The sequence below is a fragment of the Rhinichthys klamathensis genome, unplaced genomic scaffold, assembly GCF_029890125.1.
Source record: "Rhinichthys klamathensis goyatoka isolate OS25496 unplaced genomic scaffold, OSU_Roscu_1.1 h1tg000122l_1, whole genome shotgun sequence".
In the NCBI taxonomy this organism is placed as follows: Eukaryota; Metazoa; Chordata; class Actinopteri; order Cypriniformes; family Leuciscidae; genus Rhinichthys; species Rhinichthys klamathensis.
The window spans coordinates 390,001-412,500 of record NW_026606659.1 but is presented as its reverse complement, the minus strand read 5'-3'; the positions used below and the strand labels follow the sequence as shown (position 1 = coordinate 412,500).

The 22,500-nt window shown below is 43.2% G+C and overlaps 1 protein-coding gene across 2 annotated transcripts in view; it reads left to right on the top strand.

Moving 5' to 3' along the window:
• Positions 1–22,500, top strand: part of pde8a (phosphodiesterase 8A) — a 122,029-nt gene that overhangs the window by 71,154 nt on the left and 28,375 nt on the right. Inside the window, exons 12-13 of one of the 2 annotated variants that reach the window (XM_056255791.1) lie at positions 4,463–4,543; positions 5,848–5,918. In XM_056255791.1, the coding sequence (XP_056111766.1) occupies positions 4,463–4,543; positions 5,848–5,918 (152 nt within the window). Of the gene's footprint in view, positions 1–4,462; positions 4,544–5,844; positions 5,919–22,500 lie in introns of both variants that reach the window. The other variant, XM_056255790.1, reaches the window with a different exon arrangement.

Genomic DNA, 22,500 nt, shown 5'->3' with positions numbered 1-22,500 from the left:
GCGTGGACACGAGCTACACACCGCGAGCGGGCATGTCGGAGTCGGAGAATAGCGCGGACACGCGTAAAAAACACACCGCGAGCGGGCATGTCGGAGTGGGAGAATAGCGTGGACACGAGCTACACACCGCGAGCGGGCATGTCGGAGTCGGAGAATAGCGCGGACACGCGTAAAAAACACACCGCGAGCGGGCATGTCGGAGTCGGAGAGTAGCGCGGACACGCGTAAAAAACACACCGCGAGCGGGCATGTCGGAGTCGGAGAATAGCGTGGACACGAGCCACACACCGCGAGCGGGCATGTCGGAGTCGGAGAATAGCGTGGACACGAACTACACACCGCGAGCGGGCATGTCGGAGTCGGAGAATAGCGCGGACACGCGTAAAAAACACACCGCGAGCGGGCATGTCGGAGTGGGAGAATAGCGTGGACACGAGCCACACACCGCGAGCGGGCATGTCGGAGTCGGAGAATAGCGCGGACACGCGTAAAAAACACACCGCGAGCGGGCATGTCGGAGTCGGAGAATAGCGCGGACACGCGTAAAAAACACACCGCGAGCGGGCATGTCGGAGTCGGAGAATAGCGCGGACACGCGTAAAAAACACACCGCGAGCGGGCATGTCGGAGTGGGAGAATAGCGTGGACACGAGCTACACACCGCGAGCGGGCATGTCGGAGTCGGAGAATAGCGCGGACACGCGTAAAAAACACACCGCGAGCGGGCATGTCGGAGTCGGAGAATAGCGTGGACACGAACTACACACCGCGAGCGGGCATGTCGGAGTCGGAGAATAGCGCGGACACGCGTAAAAAACACACCGCGAGCGGGCATGTCGGAGTCGGAGAATAGCGCGGACACGCGTAAAAAACACACCGCGAGCGGGCATGTCGAAGTCGGAGAATAGCGCGGACACGCGTAAAAAACACACCGCGAGCGGGCATGTCGGAGTCGGAGAATAGCGCGGACACGCGTAAAAAACACACCGCGAGCGGGCATGTCGAAGTCGGAGAATAGCGTGGACACGCGTAAAAAACACACCGCGAGCGGGCATGTCGGAGTCGGAGAATAGCGCGGACACGCGTAAAAAACACACCGCGAGCGGGCATGTCGGAGTCGGAGAATAGCGCGGACACGCGTAAAAAACACACCGCGAGCGGGCATGTCGGAGTCGGAGAATAGCGCGGACACGCGTAAAAAACACACCGCGAGCGGGCATGTCGGAGTGGGAGAATAGCGTGGACACGAGCTACACACCGCGAGCGGGCATGTCGGAGTCGGAGAATAGCGTGGACACGAACTACACACCGCGAGCGGGCATGTCGGAGTCGGAGAATAGCGCGGACACGAGCTACACACCGCGAGCGGGCATGTCGGAGTCGGAGAATAGCGTGGACACGAACTACACACCGCGAGCGGGCATGTCGGAGTCGGAGAATAGCGCGGACACGCGTAAAAAACACACCGCGAGCGGCCATGTCGAAGTCGGAGAATAGCGTGGACACGCGCTACACACCGCGAGCGGGCATGTCGGAGAATAGCGCGGACACGCGAGCGGGCATGTCGGAGAATAGCGCGGGCTGCGGGCACCCAACAGATTGTTTGACTATCAATAATCCCTCACATCACTCATTTTTTTAAATTATTGTATAGGTGAAAACAGACTTAAGGAACAGGCTCCAGGGGTAGGCTACTATTTAGCAGCATATGCTCAGCATCAGGGGTGTTTGTTGTTTGGACAGATCTGCCCCCACTGCTAAAAAAAAATCCTCAAGGAAACACTGTAACTCTTCTCATTTGAACTTTTCTGAAACATTAACCAAGATGGCCTAGTATTGTTGTTGATAAGAGTCTGTGTTGTCTCGTTTTAATTCTTAAAGTTAACATAATCTGACTGAGGAATCTTAGACAAGTAAATATTGTAACTGTGGTCAAATGTAAATTAACTGGTGCCTATTTAACTTTATTCAAAAATTATTATTTAATTCTGCAATTTTCCTTCATTAGCGATTATCATCAATTTGATTACACAGATATTAATTAAACTAAACAGCTATCTCTGAATTCAATAATGACATGCCTTTAACTGAAAATTGAATGTTTAATCTTATTATTATACATTACTGACACTCTATCCTCCAATTTGATACTGTTAAGTGCTTTTTTGTTACAGTATATTTTAATCTTTGATAACAGTAGGTAATAAAAATACATCATGTTAGCTCTGGTCCAATTAAAAAAATAAACAAATAGAACTCAGGACATTTTTGTTCGTGTAAAATATACCTCATTGTCATGTTCTAGACTTGTAATATTTAGCTTTAAATAAAAAAAATACCCCATAATATTGTGGCAGCTTTTTCTCCGTGGTATCGAAAATGGTATCGAATATCGATATTTTTCAAGGTATCGTATCGAAGTTAGAAATTCTAGTATCGTGACAACACTACTTTACACCCGTTACACTCTTCACACTCGTCACACTCTCGTTATGCTCGTTACACTCGTTACACTCTCGTTACACTCTCGTTATGCTCGTTACACTCTTTACACTCGTTACACTCTTTACACTCGTTACACTCTTTACACTCGTTACACTCTTTACACTTGTTACACTCTTTACACTTGTTAAGCTCTTTACACTCTTTACACCCGTTACACTCTTCACACTCGTCACACTCTCGTTATGCTCGTTACACTCGTTACACTCTCGTTACACTCTCGTTATGCTCGTTACACTCTTCACACTCGTCACACTCTTTACACTCGTTACACTCTTTACACTCGTTACACTCTTTACACTTGTTACACTCTTTACACTTGTTAAGCTCTTTACACTCTTTACACCCGTTACACTCTTCACACTCGTTACACTCTCGTTATGCTCGTTACACTCTTTACACTCGTTACACTCTTTACACTCGTTACACTCTTTACACTCGTTACACTCTTTACACTTGTTACACTCTTTACACTTGTTAAGCTCTTTACACTCTTTACACCCGTTACACTCTTCACACTCGTTACACTCTCGTTATGCTCGTTACACTCTTTACGCTCGTTACACTCTTTACACTCGTTACACTCTTTACACTTGTTACACTCTTTACACTTGTTAAGCTCTTTACACTCTTTACACCCGTTACACTCTTCACACTCTTTACACTCTTTACACTCGTTACTCTCTTTACACTCTTTACACTCGTTACACTATTTACACTCCTTACACTCGTTACATTATTTACACTCGTTACACTCTTTACACTCGTTACATATTCACACTCTTTACACCCGTTACACTCTTTACACTCTTCACACTCTTTACACTCGTTACACTCTTCACACTCTTTACACCCGTTACACTCTTAACACTCTTTACGCTCTTTACACTCGTTACACTATTTACACTCCTTACACTCGTTACATTATTTACACTCGTTACACTCTTTACACTCGTTACATATTCACACTCTTTACACCCGTTACACCCGTTACACTCTTCACACTCTTTACACTCCTTACACTCGTTACACTCTTTACACTATTTACACTCCTTACACTCGTTACATTATTTACACCCGTTACACTCTTTACACTCGTTACATATTCACACTCTTTACACCCGTTACACTCTTTACACTCTTCACACTCTTTACACTCGTTACACTCTTCACACTCTTTACACCCGTTACACTCTTCACACTCTTTACGCTCTTTACACTCGTTACACTATTTACACTCTTTACACCCGTTACACTCTTTACACTCGTTACACTATTTACACTCCTTACACTCGTTACATTATTTACACCCGTTACACTCTTTACACCCGTTACACTCTTTACACTCGTTACACTCTTCACACTCTTTACACTTGTTACACTCTTCACACTCTTTACGCTCTTTACACTCGTTACACTATTTACACTCTTTACACCCGAAACACTCTTTACACTCGTTACACTATTTACACTCTTTACACCCGTTACACTCTTTACACTCTTCACACTCTTTACACCCGTTACACTCTTTACACTCCTTACACTTGTTACATTATTTACACCCGTTACACTCTTTACACCCGTTACACTCTTCACACTCTTTACACTTGTTACATTATTTACACTCTTTACACCCGTTACACTCTTTACACCCGTTACACTCTTCACACTCTTTACACTTGTTACATTATTTACACTCTTTACACCCGTAACACTCTTTACACTCGTTACACTCTTCACACTCTTTACACTTGTTACATTATTTACACTCTTTACACCCGTTACACTCTTTACACCCGTTACACTCTTTACACCCGTTACACTATTCACACTCTTTACACTCGTTACACTTGTTACATTATTTACACTCGTTACACTCTTTACACCCGTTACACTCTTGTGTGTGTGAGTGAGTGTTGAGATGTACTGATGTCTTGTTGCTGTTGTCATTGTGTGTCAGATATTCAGCAGTTCAGCAAACACAAGGACCGCAGGAAAGGATCCCTGGACGTTCGCTCGACGACCTCTAGAGGAAGTGATGGTAAGACGACACACCCCTAACTCAGAGCCCCTCCCCTAACTCAAAGCCCATCCCCTAATCCAGAGCCCCTCCCCTAACTCAGTGCCCCTCCCCTAACTCAAAGCCCCTCCCCTAATCCAGAGCCCCTCCCCTAACTCAGTGCCCCTCCCCTAACTCAAAGCCCCTCCCCAAATCCAGAGCCCCTCCCCTAACTCAGTGCCCCTCCCCTAACTCAAAGCCCCTCCCCTAATCCAGAGCCCCTCCCCTAACTCAGTGCCCCTCCCCTAACTCAAAGCCCCTCCCCTAATCCAGAGCCCCTCCCTTAACTCAAGAGCCCCTCCCCTAACTCAGAGCCCCTCCCCTAACCCAGAGCGCCTCCCCTAACTTAGTGCCCCTCCCCTAACTCAGAGCCCCTCCCTTAACTCAGTGCCCCTCCCCTAACTCAGTGCCCCTCCCCTAACTCAGAGCCCCTCCCCTAACTCAGTGCCCCTCCCCTAACTCAGAGCCCCTCCCCTAATCCAGAGCCCCTCCCTTAACTCAGAGCCCCTCCCCTAACTCAGAGCCCCTCCCTTAACTCAGAGCCCCTCCCCTAACTCAGAGCCCCTCCCCTAACCCAGAGCCCCTCCCCTAACTCAGTGCCCGTCCCCTAACTCAAAGCCCCTCCCTTAACTCAGAGCCCCTCCCCTAATCCAGAGCGCCTCCCCTAACTCAGAGCCCCTCCCCTAACCCAGAGCCCCTCCCCTAACTCAGTGCCCCTCCCCTAACTCAGAGCCCCTCCCTTAACTCAGAGCCCCTCCCCTAACTCAGAGCCCCTCCCTTAACTCAGAGCCCCTCCCCTAACCCAGAGCCCCTCCCTTAACTCAGAGCCCCTCCCCTAACTCAGAGCCCCTCCCCTAACCCAGAGCCCCTCCCCTAACTCAGTGCCCCTCCCCTAACTCAGAGCCCCTCCCTTAACTCAGAGCCCCTCCCCTAACTCAGAGCCCCTCCCTTAACTCAGAGCCCCTCCCCTAACCCAGAGCCCCTCCCTTAACTCAGAGCCCCTCCCCTAACTCAGAGCCCCTCCCTTAACTCAGAGCCCCTCCCCTAACTCAGAGCCCCTCCGGTGGAAACGGCTCGTCACACCAGACGCTCGTCTTCAACATGTTTGCATGACACAGATTTTAGATTGAGCTTATTTAGGGTCAGCTATAACAAGTGTTTTATAAGAGGAGACCGACAGTTGTAAAAGTGTCTGTTAATACGAGAACCATGACTAACCCTTGACCTCTGACCCCTGCGCATGTCAGTGCATCATACAGTTTTTCAGATCTTCTTGTCTTTAGCAGGAAGTTCCCAGAGGAGACACTCGTCTATGGCCAGAATTCACTCCATGACTATTGAAGCTCCCATCACTAAGGTACTGTGTGTGTGTGTGTGTGTGTGTGTGTGTGAGAGTGTGTGTTCTGTAGGCTCGTGAATGTGTGTGTGAATGTGAGTGTGTGTGTGTGTGTTCTGTAGGTAGGCTCATGTGTTAAGTCTGCTGCGTGTGTGTGTGTGTGTTCTGTAGGCTCGTGTGTTAAGTCTGCTGTGTGTGTGTGTGTTCTGTAGGCTCATGTGTTAAGTCTGCTGTGTGTGTGTGTGTGTGTGTGTGTGTGTGTGAGAGTGTGTGTTCTGTAGGCTCGTGAATGTGTGTGTGAATGTGAGTGTGTGTGTGTGTGTTCTGTAGGTAGGCTCATGTGTTAAGTCTGCTGCGTGTGTGTGTGTGTGTTCTGTAGGCTCGTGTGTTAAGTCTGCTGTGTGTGAGTGAGTGAGTGAGTTAGTGAGTTAGTGAGTGAGTGAGAGTGAGTGAGTGAGTGAGTGAGTGAGAGTGAGAGTGAGTGTTAGTGAGTGAGTGAGTGAGTGTTAGTGAGTGAGTGAGTGAGTGAGTGAGTGAGTGAGTGAGTGAGTGAGTGAGAGTGAGAGTGAGTGAGTGAGTGAGTGAGTGAGTGTTAGTGAGTGAGTGAGAGTGAGTGAGTGAGTGTGTGAGTGGGAGTGAGTGTGTGAGTGAGTGAGAGTGAGAGTGAGTGAGTGAGTGAGAGTGAGAGTGAGTGTTAGTGAGTGAGTGAGTGAGTGTTAGTGAGTGAGTGAGTGAGTGAGTGAGTGAGTGAGTGAGTGAGTGAGTGAGTGAGAGTGAGAGTGAGTGAGTGAGTGAGTGAGTGAGTGTTAGTGAGTGAGTGAGAGTGAGTGAGTGAGTGTGTGAGTGGGAGTGAGTGTGTGAGTGAGTGAGAGTGAGAGTGAGTGAGTGAGTGAGTGAGTGAGTGTTAGTGAGTGAGTGAGAGTGAGTGAGTGAGTGTGTGAGTGGGAGTGAGTGAGTGAGTGAGTGAGAGTGAGAGTGAGTGAGTGAGTGAGTGAGTGAGTGTTAGTGAGTGAGTGAGAGTGAGTGAGTGAGTGAGTGTTAGTGAGTGAGTGAGAGTGAGTGAGTGAGTGTGTGAGTGGGAGTGAGTGTGTGAGTGAGTGAGTGAGTGAGTGTGAGTGTGAGTGTAAGTGAGTGAGTGAGTGAGTGAGTGTGTGAGTGGGAGTGAGTGTGTGAGTGAGTGTGTGAGTGGGAGTGAGTGAGTGAGTGAGTGAGTGAGTGAGTGAGTGAGTGAGTAAGTGAGTGAGTGTGAGTGTGAGTGTGAGTGTGAGTGTGTGAGTGTGTGAGTGAGTCAAGTCAAGTCAAGTCAAGTCATCTTCATTTATATAGCGCTTTTAACAATGAATTGTTTCAAAGCAGCTTTACAGAGATAAACATATAATTTAAGGTAACAGATTGTTTTGGCGTTATAGCGGTTCTTGAATAATGTTACTTCCAGCTAAAGTTAACTTTGATTGATTCACCTCCGTCGAAATGATCAGACTTTAAACGCGAACCTGTGATTAACGCTGACGGCGTTCACATGCTCATTCAGAATTCTATAGTTATGTGCTTTTTAAAATATGTGCGCAGGTTTGTAATTCATACAACCCAGCCTAAACAAACTACTTTTCTTGCCTATAAATTTGATACAGAATTTGTTTTATTTTATCACTTCGGGGTACGCGAGCCGGAATTCACAACGCTTTATCTGTAGAGTGGGAAAGGGATCCTCCATAGGGAGAGGATAGTGGATACTTCAGCACTGGATTGTCATCGGGTCCAGGCGAATCTCCTTCGTCAGATCTGGAAACGGCCTGGATCCGGCAGGCTGCGGGAAAACCTCGGGATAAACAAAGACACTAAAGTTAGCGTAGATGCCATTCTTCTTATGATGTAGCGACTACATCAAGATTTAAGGGAAGTGTTCCCAGTTCCGGCTGACCTAATCTATGCAGCCTAACATTGAGTTATAGAAGTCGATAATGTATTATGTGTATGCTAGGTCAAAGAGATGTGTTTTTAGTCTAGCTTTGAACTGACAGAGTGTGTCTGCTTCCCGGACAATGGTAGGAAGACTGTTCCAAAGTTTTGGTGCTAAATAGGAAAAGGATCTCCCGCCAGCAGTCGATTTAGATATTCTAGGTATTATCAACTGGCCGGAATTTTGAGATCGCAATAGACGTGAAGGACTATAATGCGTTAAGAGCTCGCTCAAGCACTGGGAGCTAAACCATTTAGTGCTTTGTAGGTAATCAACAATATTTTAAAATTTATACGATGTTTAATAGGCAGCCAATGCAGTGTTGACAGAACCGGGCTAATATGGTCATATTTCCTGGTTCTGGTAAGAACTCGAGCTGCGGCGTTTTGAACTAGCTGTAGTTTGTTTGTTAAGCGTGCAGGGCAACCACCCAGTAGAGCATTACAATAATCTAGCCTTGAGGTCATGAACGCATGGACTAATTGTTCCGCATTTCCCAATGAGAGCATATGGCGTAATTTAGATATATTTTTAAGATGGAAAAATGCAGTTTTACAGATACTAGACACGTGGCTTTCAAAAGAAAGGTTGGTATCAAATAGCACACCCAGGTTCCTAACCGACGACGAAGACTTGACAGAGCAGCCATTAAGTGTTAGACAGTATTCTAGGTTATTACGTGTGGAAGTTTTTTGTCCAATAATTAGAATCTCTGTCTTTTCAGAATTTAGTAGTAGGAAATTACTAGTCATCCAATTTTTTATATCAGCTATGCATTCCGTTAATTTTGTGAATTGGTAAGTTTCGTCGGGGCGTGAAGAAATATACAGCTGAGTATCATCGGCATAACAGTGAAAACTAACTCCATGTTCCCTAATGATTAGGGATGTAACGATTCACTCGCAACCGGTTGAAAATCGATAAAAATGTGTGACGATTCAAGTCGGTTGAAATGTTAAACGAATCGCGATACACGTTTTAAACAGCAGGGCGCGTTTACTATAGCCTACTGTGAAGTTGTGAACCTCGCTTTACAATAGCACAATAGCAGCGAGCACACACTGGCGTGAAGCTAGCGAGTGTTTTCACTTCATTCATGGAACTTGATCTTGTGTGAGCCAAGCTCAACTTCCATAGGAATGAACTGAAAACGCTCGGTTTGCTCCGCTCGCGCCGCACCAGTGTGTGCCATAGACTGGTGTGCACGTGCCGTCAAACAGTAGACATGGCTTTGGCGACGGCAAGCGTAGATGTTGACGTTGACTCATTCAAATCGGAGGTGTGGCGGCATTTTGACTTTCCGTAGACTAATAATAATCACCACCGTGAGTAACACCAGTCACCTCCGTTTTCATGTAAAAGTCATTAATACTACAATTGCGAGAGCCACGGAGATCACAAGGTGCATCAGTGTTTCCGTGGCAACCAGGTGTTGTATTTATTTTACTATCTCTTTCTCTAAATGTGTTTTTTTTTTACTCTTACTAGTGTAATGATACAAATTATAACAAAATTAGAATCTTGCCTTTATTACAATGTAAAACCCCTGTCAATCTGGTACTACTAATTTTACACAGTCTTTTACATAGTGTGCGAAGGTACCAGTGTCCAGCCTCTTGACCAAACAGACAGAAAGACTGAGTTGAAACAACCTTGAAGGGAATTTTTTTAATGTAGTTTTATTATTTGAGAAATATATTTTAAATTAAAAAGAAATGTGCAGCATTTTGTCTGAGAAATAATAAAAGGGACACTTTTGTCTTAAATCGCATTTGTTAAAAAAATCGTGAGAAAATCGTATCGTGAAACCAGTATCGTGAATCGTATCGCATCGTGAGATGAGTGAATCGTTACATCCCTACTAATGATATCTCCTAATGGTAGCATGTACAGAGTGAACAGCAGCGGTCCTAGTACTGAGCCTTGTGGTACGCCATACTGAACTTGTGATCGATAAGACATCTCTTCATTTACTGCTACAAACTGATAACGGTCAGTTAAGTATGATTTAAACCATGCTAATGCAATTCCACTAATGCCAACATAGTTTTCTAGTCTATTTAAAAGAATGTTGTGGTCAATGGTGTCAAATGCAGCACTAAGATCGAGTAACACTAATAGAGAGATACAACCACGATCGGATGATAAGAGCAAATCATTTGTGACTCTAATGAGAGCGGTCTCAGTACTATGGTACGGTCTAAATCCTGACTGAAAATCCTCGCAGATATCATTTCTTTCTAGAAAGGAACATAGTTGTGAAGATACTGCTTTTTCTAATATCTTTGACAGAAAAGGCAGATTCGAGATCGGCCTGTAATTGACTAATTCTGTAGGATCAAGTTGCGGTTTTTTAACAAGCGGTTTTATCATAGCCAGTTTAAAGGTTTTTGGTACGTATCCTAGAGACAAAGATGAATTAATGATATTAAGAAGAGGATATATGACCTCTGGAAACATCTCTTTCAGTAGCTTAGTCGGTATAGGATCTAACATACAAGTTGTCGATTTAGATGAATTAACGAGTTTGCAGAATTCTTCCTCTCCTATAGCAACAAATAAATCAAATGTTTCCTCAGGGAGACTACAATGCACTTCCTGATGCGATACTGTAGTAGACGGTTGCATAGTTATAATTTTGTCCCTGATATTATCAATCTTATAAGTGAAGAAGTTCATAAAGTCATCACTGCTGTGTTGCTTGGACACTTCTGAGCTTGAAGCTTTCTTTTTCGTTAGTTTAGCCACTGTTTCAAATAAATACCTAGGATTATGTTTATTTTCTTCTAATAGGGTTGAAAAATAAGCAGATCTAGCAGCTTTTAAAGCCTCTCTGTAAGCAATTGAGCTCTCTTTCCACGAAATCCGAAATACCTCTAGTTTAGTTTTCTTCCAGTTGCGCTCCATTTTTCTGGCTGCTCTCTTTAGGGCCTGGGTGTGTGTGTGTGTGTGTGTGTGTGTGTGTGTGAGAGTGTGCTCGTTGTACCACGGCGTTGGACTATTTTCTTTAATCTTCTTTAAGCGCAACGGAGCAACTGCGTCTAAAGTGCTGGAAAAGAGAGAGTTAAAGGTTTCTGTTGCAATATCGAGTTCTTCTAAGCTATCTGGGATGCTGAGATGATGAAACTGATTAGGAAGATTATTGATAAAGCAATCTTTAGTGGCAGAAGTTATAGGTCTGACGTATTTATAACACGGAGTCGGCTTTGCAGCCTTGGCTAAATGTAATTTACATGAGACTAGATAATGATCTGAGATGTCATCGCTCTGCTGCAGAATTTCAACAGCATCAACATCTATTCCATGTGATAGTATTAGATCTAGAGTATGATTACGACAATGAGTAGGTCCCGACACGTGTTGTCTAACTCCAATTGAGTTTACAATGTCTTTAAATGCCAATCCCAATGCATCTTTTTCATTATCTACATGTATATTAAAATCACCAACAATTAGTACTTTATCTGCAGCCAATACTAAATCTGATAGAAAATCCGCAAATTCTTTGATAAAATCTTTATGGTGCCCTGGTGGCCTGTATACAGTAGCCAGCAGAATTCTCAAATGTGATTTATCGTTTACACTATATATTTTTACATTAAGCACCAATACTTCAAAAGAAGTATATTTAAAGCTACATTTCTTAGTGGTTTTGAAAATATTACTATAAATTACAGCAACACCTCCCCCTTTTCCTTTCAGACGAGAGTCATGTTTATAACTGTAATCTTGTGGGGTTGACTCATTTAAAATAATGTAATCGTTTGGTTTTAACCAGGTTTCTGTCAAACACAGCATATCAAGATTATAATCTGAAATCATATCATTAACTATAAGAGATTTTGAAGTAAGGGATCGAATATTCAGCAACCCAAGCTTTATCATTTGCTCATCTGTATTATATCTGTTTTTTATTTGTTGAACATCAATTAAATTTTTAACCTGACGTATTTTGGATTTCCAAATTCGGGGAACAGACACAGTCTCTATATGATGATATCTAGGTGAATCATTGACTAGAGCGGTGATCTCTCACAGTCACCCATCTGGCCTGCTGCACGGGCTCTACTTCAGCCGGAACCGAATCATGTAAAGAGTTCACTATGCTAGGCGCATCCAAAACACTATCTAAAGATCTAGCATTCTTACCAGCCTCAATAAAACAGTGTGGACGGCCCCACTCCCAGTTACATGTGTCGAACATGGTTAACTCGCGTGCAGCATGCGTGAGACTGAGACACTGAGATTAGTCAAAGACACATGGAGAAAGCAGATCAAGAGGATCCACAAAGGAATTACGTTTTCTAAAGGGTTGTTGATAACATGATATTTTCGGGGGGAAATGAGCAGCAGTCACTAGAGCAGTGCACCCGTAGACTACAGTTTAGACTAGAGGAGTGCACGTTCGCAACGGGGAACGCATGAAGCTTACTTGACAACATCAGTTCATATAACGTTATCAATATCGTAATGAATAGTAGACGGTGGGCCGAACGCGTTTTTCGTGTTGTTGATCGATCTCCATCGATAGAGTATACGCTTTTTCATGTGCGATATTAAGTCATTATATGTAGTCAAATAAAATTTGTTGGCAATTCTGGTTTGATCATATATTTTCACAAACGTATGTTTTGATTGTCAATCTTCTTAGGCAAATCGCGGGACAGCTCTAGTAGCTGCGCCAATCGGATTGTAGTTTTTAACGTCATTAAAAATACTAACCAATCGCAGACGGCCAGACTAGGACCCCGAAATGGGCGGGCGTGACATAGCGGCAATGTTATATTGTAGTAGGCCTATATATCTAACACAAATAAGACACTTTATCTTGGATATGGAGTGTTATGTGCATGTTACTAGCTGTACATCAACACTAACACCTTTTCACTAACAAGTTGGATCAAGTTTGTACAATGTTCTTTAGAGTGGGTGAATTTAAATACAAAAGAAAGCCAAATCGCCCAAAAAGCTGTGGAAAAATAAGAAATCACAGAAGGCCACATTCCAGATGTGCCAATTTATGTTGGCTACCATAGAAAATTATACATGCAGTATGCTAACAAAAGAAATATTGAGAGAGCCAGCAAGAGGAAAGAAAAGACAGTACAGGAAGTTGAAGGGTTGTAAGGCAGCTTTATTGTGGTTAAGTGTAGTTGTTTGACCTCATACGTTTGGATAAATCATGGTATAAATGCTTAGGATCCTTTTTAACCCCAAACATAAATTATTGATATTTACATCTCAGAAATAGTGAAAAAACAAACAGATATAATTATATAATGTAATAACATATATATTAAGTTAATTATTATATATTTAGTCTTATAAAAGTTAAATATCTATTATCTTAGCATGACTACCTTTATAACTAAATGACAATTCAACTATTTTGTCAAGCAGGTTTTAGTAGTATATGGCAGTAATATATACAATGGTAGAACATTTAACATATTAACAACAATAAATGGATCTATTAAGAGAAAGGCTTCTATAGACACAGCGACATATTGTCCATACTAGACATCTAGTGGACACATTTTTCAACATATTGCGACTGAAATGTGCTCCATCAATCAGATGAGCAAAACAGTAAAAGGGGTTTTATGATGAACCCTGAAAAACAAAGGGCATTTTCATTGTTTCAGCAGAATAGATGTGTCAGGGCTTAGTCCGATCAGGTCAAGAAGATGTCTCGCAGGGCTGAGGATCTGGGATTACCTGGGGAAACAGATTAGCAGAGTTGTAAACGGTGTAGCAAAATTATTGGTTCACGGTCTAATAAATGAGGATTTACATTTATGAGGCACTTTAAAAAAAGAATTAAAAAAAAAAGTGTAAGATGAGCCCAGATTAAAATGCATACAGTAATCACACCTTGGGCCCTATTTTAACGATCTGAAACACTTAGTGTCAAAGCGCAAAGCGCAAGCAACTTTGTGGGCGGATCCCGGCGCTGTTGCTATTTTCCCGGCGGGATAAATGACTCTTGCGCCTGGCGCAAATCTAAAAGGGGTTGGTCTGAAGTAGCTTCATTATTCATAGGTGTGGTTTGGGCGTAACGGGAGCAAACCAATAAGAGCGTCATATCACATTCCCTTTAAGAGCATGATGAACGAGGTGCGCTTGTTCCATGGCGCAAAACTATTATAACGGCGCATTTACCAGGCGCGCTTCAGAATCGGTTCACAGCCGAGGAGATCGATGTTCTCGTCAGGGCCGTAAAAGAAAGAGAAGTGACATTGGGGACGGACGGGACAAACCCACCCAAATTAGCTTCGGTTAAACATGCATATAATAATCGGGGTAAATGTGTAAGCTTATATGCCTATTTTTCCCATCGTCATGGACACAACAATGATTTCCCTCGTGTTTTAATATTTTTCCTTATAATAATATATCATTTGCAAAAAGAGAATCATCTACAGTGTATGCGCGTTGTTCAGACTCTGTATTATGGTCAAGCATGCGCGCTTAAAATAGCATCTGAATGTACGCGCAACGCGCCACTCACTTTAGACTAGGTTTTTTCTGGTCAGTGGCGCAATTGTTTTCTGGAACTGCAAAATAGCACGAGGGAAAGTTTGCGCCGGAACACGCCTCCTCTTTGCGCTGAACCGCCCCAGGGAGCGCAAGTGTATTTCTTAGTTAACCGACGTGCGTCTGTGGAGGGAAAAGCCCGCTTTGCGCGGGTGCACAATAGGAATGATACATGCGTCAGTGTACAAAGTCATTTGCGCCGGGTGCAAGATAGAGCCCCTTGTGTCAATTTGAATAATAAAAGCATACCATTAGGGCTCGGCAGTAAATTGAAGTGGTTATCCCACTTGGTATCAGCTTGTAGTTGCTGAAACTGAAAATAAGGTTGACATTTTTAGAAAATGTATGTCATGACTCATGAGTAATTAAAACACTAAACAAAAGGGGGAAAAGCTTTATTTATAGCAAACAATTATATGTCGTTTGTTTTATTTGACAATTTAAAGAATTTGAATCTCAAGTGTTATCTGCTAACAAGTTGGAAGCATTACTACTACAATCCCTGCAGTCATCACATTTTTCTGTTTTTCCCTTATCTTTTCTAGACAGAGATTAAAGTGGAAAAGATAACATTTATCATATAAGTTTACATCTACTAGCTTCACCACCTAATAATAGCTGGTCATGGAAGAGATAACATGTAACGTTATTAGCTAGCTACATACGATTACATCAACTACACACAACCTAACGTTACTATAGATAGACCTTCTACGGGACAAGCCGGATTCCACCATATCTTTATGTACACAATAATAATCTTTTACATTGTAATCCTTTTATTTTAAATATTTGGCATGTTTGTGCATGTCCCTGTGTGTGTAATAAGCAGAATGTGTGTTTAATAAGCAGAGTGTGTGTGTAATAAGCAGTGTGTGTGTAATAAGCATAGTGTAATAAGCAGAGTGTGTGTGTAATAAGCAGAGTGTGTGTGTAATAAGCATAGTGTAATAAGCAGAGTGTGTGTAATAAGCAGAGTGTGTGTGTAATAAGCAGAGTGTGTGTGTGTGTGTGTAATTAGCAGAGTGTAATATAAGCAGAGTGTGTGTGTAATAAGCAGAGTGTGTGTGTGTGTGTAATTAGCAGAGTGTAATATAAGCAGAGTGTGTGTGTAATAAGCAGAGTGTGTGTGTGTGTGTAATTAGCAGAGTGTAATATAAGCAGAGTGTGTGTGTAATAAGCAGAGTGTGTGTGTGTGTGTAATTAGCAGAGTGTAATATAAGCAGAGTGTGTGTGTAATAAGCAGAGTGTGTGTGTGTGTGTAATTAGCAGAGTGTAATATAAGCAGAGTGTGTGTGTAATAAGCAGAGTGTGTGTGTGTGTGTGTAATAAGCAGAGTGTGTGTGTAATAAGCAGAGTGTGTGTGTGTGTGTGTAATTAGCAGAGTGTAATATAAGCAGAGTGTGTGTGTAATAAGCAGAGTGTGTGTGTGTGTGTAATTAGCAGAGTGTAATATAAGCAGAGTGTGTGTGTAATAAGCAGAGTGTGTGTGTGTGTGTGTAATAAGCAGAGTCTTTGATTAGAGAGATTACTCTGTCTAGTAATCCTCGTCTTTCATATCCTAATTTATGGCGCTACTGTACAGCCTGATAGAATAACTCTGTTTACGTTTTCTTCTCTGTGATCTGTATGTCATTTCTAACTAGTGTAACGTTAACGTTACCTGTAAATACAAACATAATCCGGAATAACCTATTATGTTAACGGTTTACAGAGTTCATGCACTAAGCTAACGGTATAAGACAGGTATAAACAGCAGTATTTACCTGAGCCATTACACCTGGAATCTTGGATGCCGCTGTTAATATTTCTCGTCTTCGGATAGGATTCCTGCTGGAAAATGTTTGATTGTGTAGATTTCATTAGAGAAGATTTTATGGTGTGAACTCATGGATCTAGCTAGCTAGAGAACGTATGTGCTACGCTACAGTCGTGGTAATGGTACTATATTTTGAACGAATACTATTGGCAGACGTTAGTCACGTGACGATAGAATTCGTTTTTGATTGGTTAGATGTATAGTACTCCCTCGCGTGTGCCTCATCCGTTTATTAAACGTAAATTTAGTTTTCAAAAAAATATGATCGACTTGACACTGCCAACAAACGGATACCTGTTCATAAAAAAATTATTTAGTTTATGTGAAAAAAGCAGCTACTCTATCATCGAGGATCTATCATTTCAAAAACTAAAGCAGATAGCAGCGTTCGGCCCACCGTCTATAGAAATAACCTTAAATAATGTATGGTTATCTGCATCTTTCCGTCTCTTATGTATAGTTACTTTTTAAACACGAAAATCGCATTCAGCATGACACGCAAGCGGTTGTTAAAGCGAATGTATAATCCTGTATCTGAGGTAAAATTACTAAATATGCAGCGCGAGTTATATATTTCTAACTCCAAACAATTAGCCACTGAACCAGCTTATAAAATCTTCTTCCAGGCTGTGCTGGTTGTATTTGAGGTAACGTTACAGGTCATGGGGTTTCTCAGATTTCGCTTGAGACCGGTATAAGCATTAGCCTCGATAGTAGTCGTTTCTCCTTTATTGCGTATTTTTATGTTTTGAATATATCCCTCCACTGCATACTGTAACCCCTTGTGCCTCGATCTGGAGGATATCGCATAGGTATTGCTCCAAAAAAGGGTCACTGACACGCACGGGTATACCTCTTTATCTGTGGCACTGGTCGTGTTTGACCATTTGTTTGACGGGCGTAGTAACAATAACTAGGGGGCGTGGCTTTTGCGAACGGTCAATTCCATGAGAGATGGTCACACTTGAGTTGAGCTCCAGATAAATGATAAAAAAAATAGCAATTATTTTACAACAAAATAAGAGAAAAGTAGAAGATTTAACATAAACCAACATCTAGACATTAATTTTTTACACCTGAATCTGAGGAAAGTTCAAGAGAAGATCAGCACAGGATTACCCTCTACAGAAGAGGATATTTATAATGAAAAGGATGACATCAAGCAACATAATCAACATAACATCTAAGAAGGAAACTTTCAAGAAAGAAGAGAGGTAAAGACATCTTGAACAGAAAGTGCAATTTCACATCTCTTTGAGTTTTTGCTCAGCACAGCACAAAGAGACATTTTGGACAAAACTGAAACTTGAACTTTAAAGAAATATATATATATATATATTTCCTCACAAAATCAGAGAAAGTTATATTTTTTGCCTGCTTTTTTTTGGCTTTTTTATTAATTTTATCCCTTTATATCATCACTGGGAGAGAATAAACATAAAACTGGCAGTTATTTTCAGTTGGATGTTTACATTCTAAATCAACTATGGCCAGTGCATCATCCTGGCCCCGCCCCCAGAAGAGTTCTGAACACTCCAGCCACAGCACCAGGCCTAAACAACCCCCGTATGTGGAGGCCATCCCACTGCACTATCCTAAAGATGTCACAAATGAATCGGCACGGAAAGTCTACAAAAACAAAAGACTGACAGACAACCCAGAAACACTTTTTGCAGACCTACATAAAGATGGCAGCATAAGTAACCTGATATTCCATACCAACAAGCCCTATGAATGGCACAAGGCCATCATTGCACACTACCCCTCAGCTGAAAGAAAAGGCATCTGCGGGGGTTTCCAGCTAAAAATAAGAAATGAGGAAGACACAACAACCACCAACGTAAATATCTACAAAACAACGGGTATAGTGGTGGTAAAAAGCATCAATGGGCTCTTCGAACAAGACTTCCTCTGCATCAAAGACAGAGCACAGAAAGAGACCACTACCAGCGACAAACTTATCCCTCCTGAGGAGTCAGTCTTCCACACCTTCCACACAGACGAGGATCAGACAGAACACAGAGACCCTTCGAGCACAGAACAGACCAAAGACCCCCATCCACACTGCTATTGCACTGACATGAGGGAGAGATTCACAGAGCTAGAGGGAGAAATGGTCCAGCTCAAGGAGATGATCTTCTCCCTGCAAACAGTTCAGACAACAGACCAGACCAGCAACAGCCCCACAGCCAAGCACAGAGATAGGGACAGCCTCAGGAGAGAGCTGTGTACACTGCAGACTGAGGTGAAGGGACTCCAGCAGGAGAGAGAGGGGTTAAGGGCTCAGCTGGAGACACTGGAAACACAGTTCTTACAACAGACTGAGTTACACAAGGCACAACTAACAGCAATGAGGATGGAAATAAGTGAACTGAGGCAGGACAGAGGAGCACAGCACAGCGAGTTCAGCTCATCAGAGGAACCGGTGGAGCAGGACACTCTTCACCCTGATCACAGCTCCCAAACAACAGAGCTTCAGCACAGCCAGAATCCTCCTCTCCCATCAGACCCTTCCCTCACCTCACAACCAGCCTCACACTCAGACGACCCGTCCACACCGGTAGAAGGAACAATGCGACCGGAAGTCGCTCTTTTAATTGATTCAAACGGGAAATTTATTGATGAAAAGAAGCTTTTTCCCAAACACAGAGTGGCCAAACTCTGGTGTCCGAACACTCAGAGCGCACTCAAATGGCTAAGTGTTGACAAACTGGGATCCCCAAGCCATGTAATAATCCACACCGGCACAAACGATCTGAGAGCCCAACAGGAGAGGGTGGCTATATCACTACAAACAGTGATTGAAAAGGCCTCAACCACCTTCCCAAATGCTAAAATTACCATCTCCACACTGCTGCCCAGAAAAGACTTCCACCCTGACACCATCCAGCGGGTGAACGCCCACCTCTCCCGCTCTTGTGCACTTAAACCCAATGTGCACCTGGCACACCACCCCACCCTGGACCCCACATGCCTCTACGACCATGTCCATCTGTGCAAGACCGCTGTTCCTGTCTTCGCCAGGACGCTAAAAGATGTGGCCTTGAGTCGGTATCACAACAGCACCCCCAGAAGCAACAGAGCCCAACAAGCTCCACCCAGACCTGTAAGAAAGCACAGTGTACCCCCAGAGAGAACATCCAGAAGACTTCCATCAAGACAACAGCACTCTCACATGCTGAGACCATCACAACCAACACTGCATCTTCTTCCAGCCCTCACACCCTCACATTCAGTGCATCAGGCCAGGCCAAAGCCCCTCCTGCCGACCCCCTGCCCTCCTCATACCCCGCAGGCCCCGGGCAGACACAGCTACGCTCAGATAGTGAGCAGAACATCCACAACAGCACCAGTGCAGGCCACATCAACAGAGCTAAGAGACATCCGTCAGATGCTCAACCTCATCTGCTCACACCTACTGTCATAGGTCAAAACTTATCACCAAAAGTATTTCCCCATGGATAACAAAGCCTTTATCATTTCATGTTGGAACATTCAAGGCCTGAGATCATCTACCTTTGGCCTCAAAAGCAGAAACCCAGATTTCCACTCAGAAATCAAAAACTCAGACATTATCATCCTGCAGGAGACATGGAGCAGAGGAGATGGACCCACCGGCTGCCCCAAAGGCTACAGAGAACTCATCATCCCATCCATTAAACTGCCTGGAGTGACACAAGGAAGAGACTCAGGAGGAATGCTTATCTGGTACAGATCAAAGCTTGCCCATGCCATCAAAGTAGCTAAAACAGGACAATTCTACACATGGTTAGAAATTAATAAGACAGTCACCGCAACAGAGAAAAACATCCTGCTGTGTGCCACTTATATCCCTCCAGCAGAGTCTCCATATTTTAATGAAGACAGTTTCTCCATTCTTGAAGTAGACATTAATTACTTCCAGTCACAGGGAAGTGTGCTGCTCTGTGGAGACCTGAATGCCAGAACAGGTGAAGAACTGGACACACTGAACTCTCAGGGGGACAAACACCTGCCTGGAGGAGACGTCCTCCCCACACCCATACAAGCACAGAGACACAACTATGATAAAACAACAAACAAAAGCGGAACACATCTTCTTCATCTGTGTCGCACACTAGGTCTGTTCCTAGTCAACGGCAGGCTTCGAGGAGACTCCTACGGCAGATACACCTACAGCTCATCTTTCGGTAGCAGTACAGTCGACTATTTTCTGACAGACCTTAACCCAAACTCCCTCAGAGCGTTCACAGTCAGCCCACTAAACCCCCTGTCAGACCACAGTAAAATAACCCTCTACTTAAACAGAGCAATGCCCAACCAAGAAGCGACTAAACAAACCCAGCTCCACTCACTTAGAAACATGTATAGATGGAAACAAAACAGTAAAGATACATATCTAAGTACAATTAGTCAACCGAAAATTCAAGCCCTATTAGATCAATTCCTTGCCACTCCTTTCCTGCACAATAGTGAAGGTACAAACCTAGCAGTAGACAAGCTGAACAGAATATTTGAGGTATCAGCAACATTATCCAACTTAAAAATCACAAAAAGAAAACCAAAAAGACCACATGCCACTGAGAAATGGTTTGACAATGACTGCAAAAAACTTAGGAAAGAATTAAGAATCCTATCCAACCAGAAACACAGAGATGCTGACAATGAGAACATCCGCCATCTCTATCACGAAAAACTGAAACAATATAGGAATACTTTAAGAAAGAAAAAAGAACAAAACACAAAAAGTCAACTCAGGGAAATTGAAGAATCCTTAGAATCCGACTAGTTCTGGAAACATTGGAACACACTAAACAAACCCTACCATCCAGAACTAGCTATCCAGAATGGAGATGTTTGGGTAAACCACTTCTCCAACCTCTTTAGTGATTTAAACAGAAATCAGGAACAAAATGCCCTATATGACAAACTAAGAGTTTTAGAATCAACCATCAAAGACTACCAGAACCCCTTAGACTCCCCAATAACACTAACCGAACTATTAGACAAAATACAAACCATGAAATTGCAAAAAGCCTGTGGTATCGATGGCATCCTAAATGAAATGATTAAATACACAGACCACAAATTCAAATTAGCCATTCTAAAGCTCTTCAATATCATCCTGAGTTTAGGTATATTCCCCAGCATTTGGAACAAAGGTCTTATTACCCCAATCCATAAAAACGGAGACAGATTTGACCCTAATAACTACCGTATGTGTTACAGCAACCTAGGCAAACTTTTCTGCAACATCCTAAACGGCAGACTAGCCCATTTTCTCAGAGACAGAAATGCCCTGAGCAAGTGTCAAATTGGCTTCCAACCAAAATATCGCACATCAGACCATATATACACTCTCCATACCTTAGTCGATAAGCAAATCAACCAAAACAAAAGTAAAATTTTCTCATGCTTTGTTGACTTCAAAAAAGCATTTGACTCCATTTGGCATGAAGGTCTTTTTCTTCAATTAATCCAGTGCGGCATTGGAGGAAAAGCATATGACATCATCAAATCTATGTACACAAACAACAAATTTGCAGTTAAAATTGGTAACAAGCACACAGAATTCCTCCCTCAGAGTCGTGGAGTGAGACAGGGCTGCAGCTTCAGTCCCACGCTCTTCAACATCTCCATAAATGAGCTAGCGAGGGCTCTGGATCAGTCTGCAGCACCTGGCCTTACTCTACTGGACACTGAGGTCAGATGCCTTCTGTTCGCTGATGATCTGGTGCTGCTGTCTCCCACTAAAGAGGGTCTACAGCAGCATCTAGACCTCCTGCACAGCTTCTGTCAGTCATGGGCCCTGTCAGTTAACCCCAAAAAGACAAAAATAATGATTTTCCCAAAAAGACCCAGCCGCCAAGACCAACATCATAGTTTTAAATTGAACAACATGCTCCTCGAACACACGCAGGACTACACTTACCCCGGCATAAATATTAGCAACACAGGAAATAAAAAAAAAGCTGTAAACGACTTGAGAGACAAGGCACGGAGAGCTTTTTATGCTATTAAGAGAAATATCCAAATTGACATCCCAATTAGAATCTGGCTAAAAATAATAAAAACAGTAATAGAGCCCATCGCGCTGTACGGGTGTGAAGTCTGGGGTCCACTCTCAGACCAAGAGTTCACTAGATGGGACAAACACCCGATGGAGACTCTGCAGACCGAGCTGTGCAAAATCCTGCTACGAGTTCAGCGCAAAACCCCAAATAATGCCTGTAGAGCAGAATTAGGTTTATACCCCCTTTTAATAACTATTCAAAAAAGAGCCATTAAATTCCATGCCCACTTAAAAA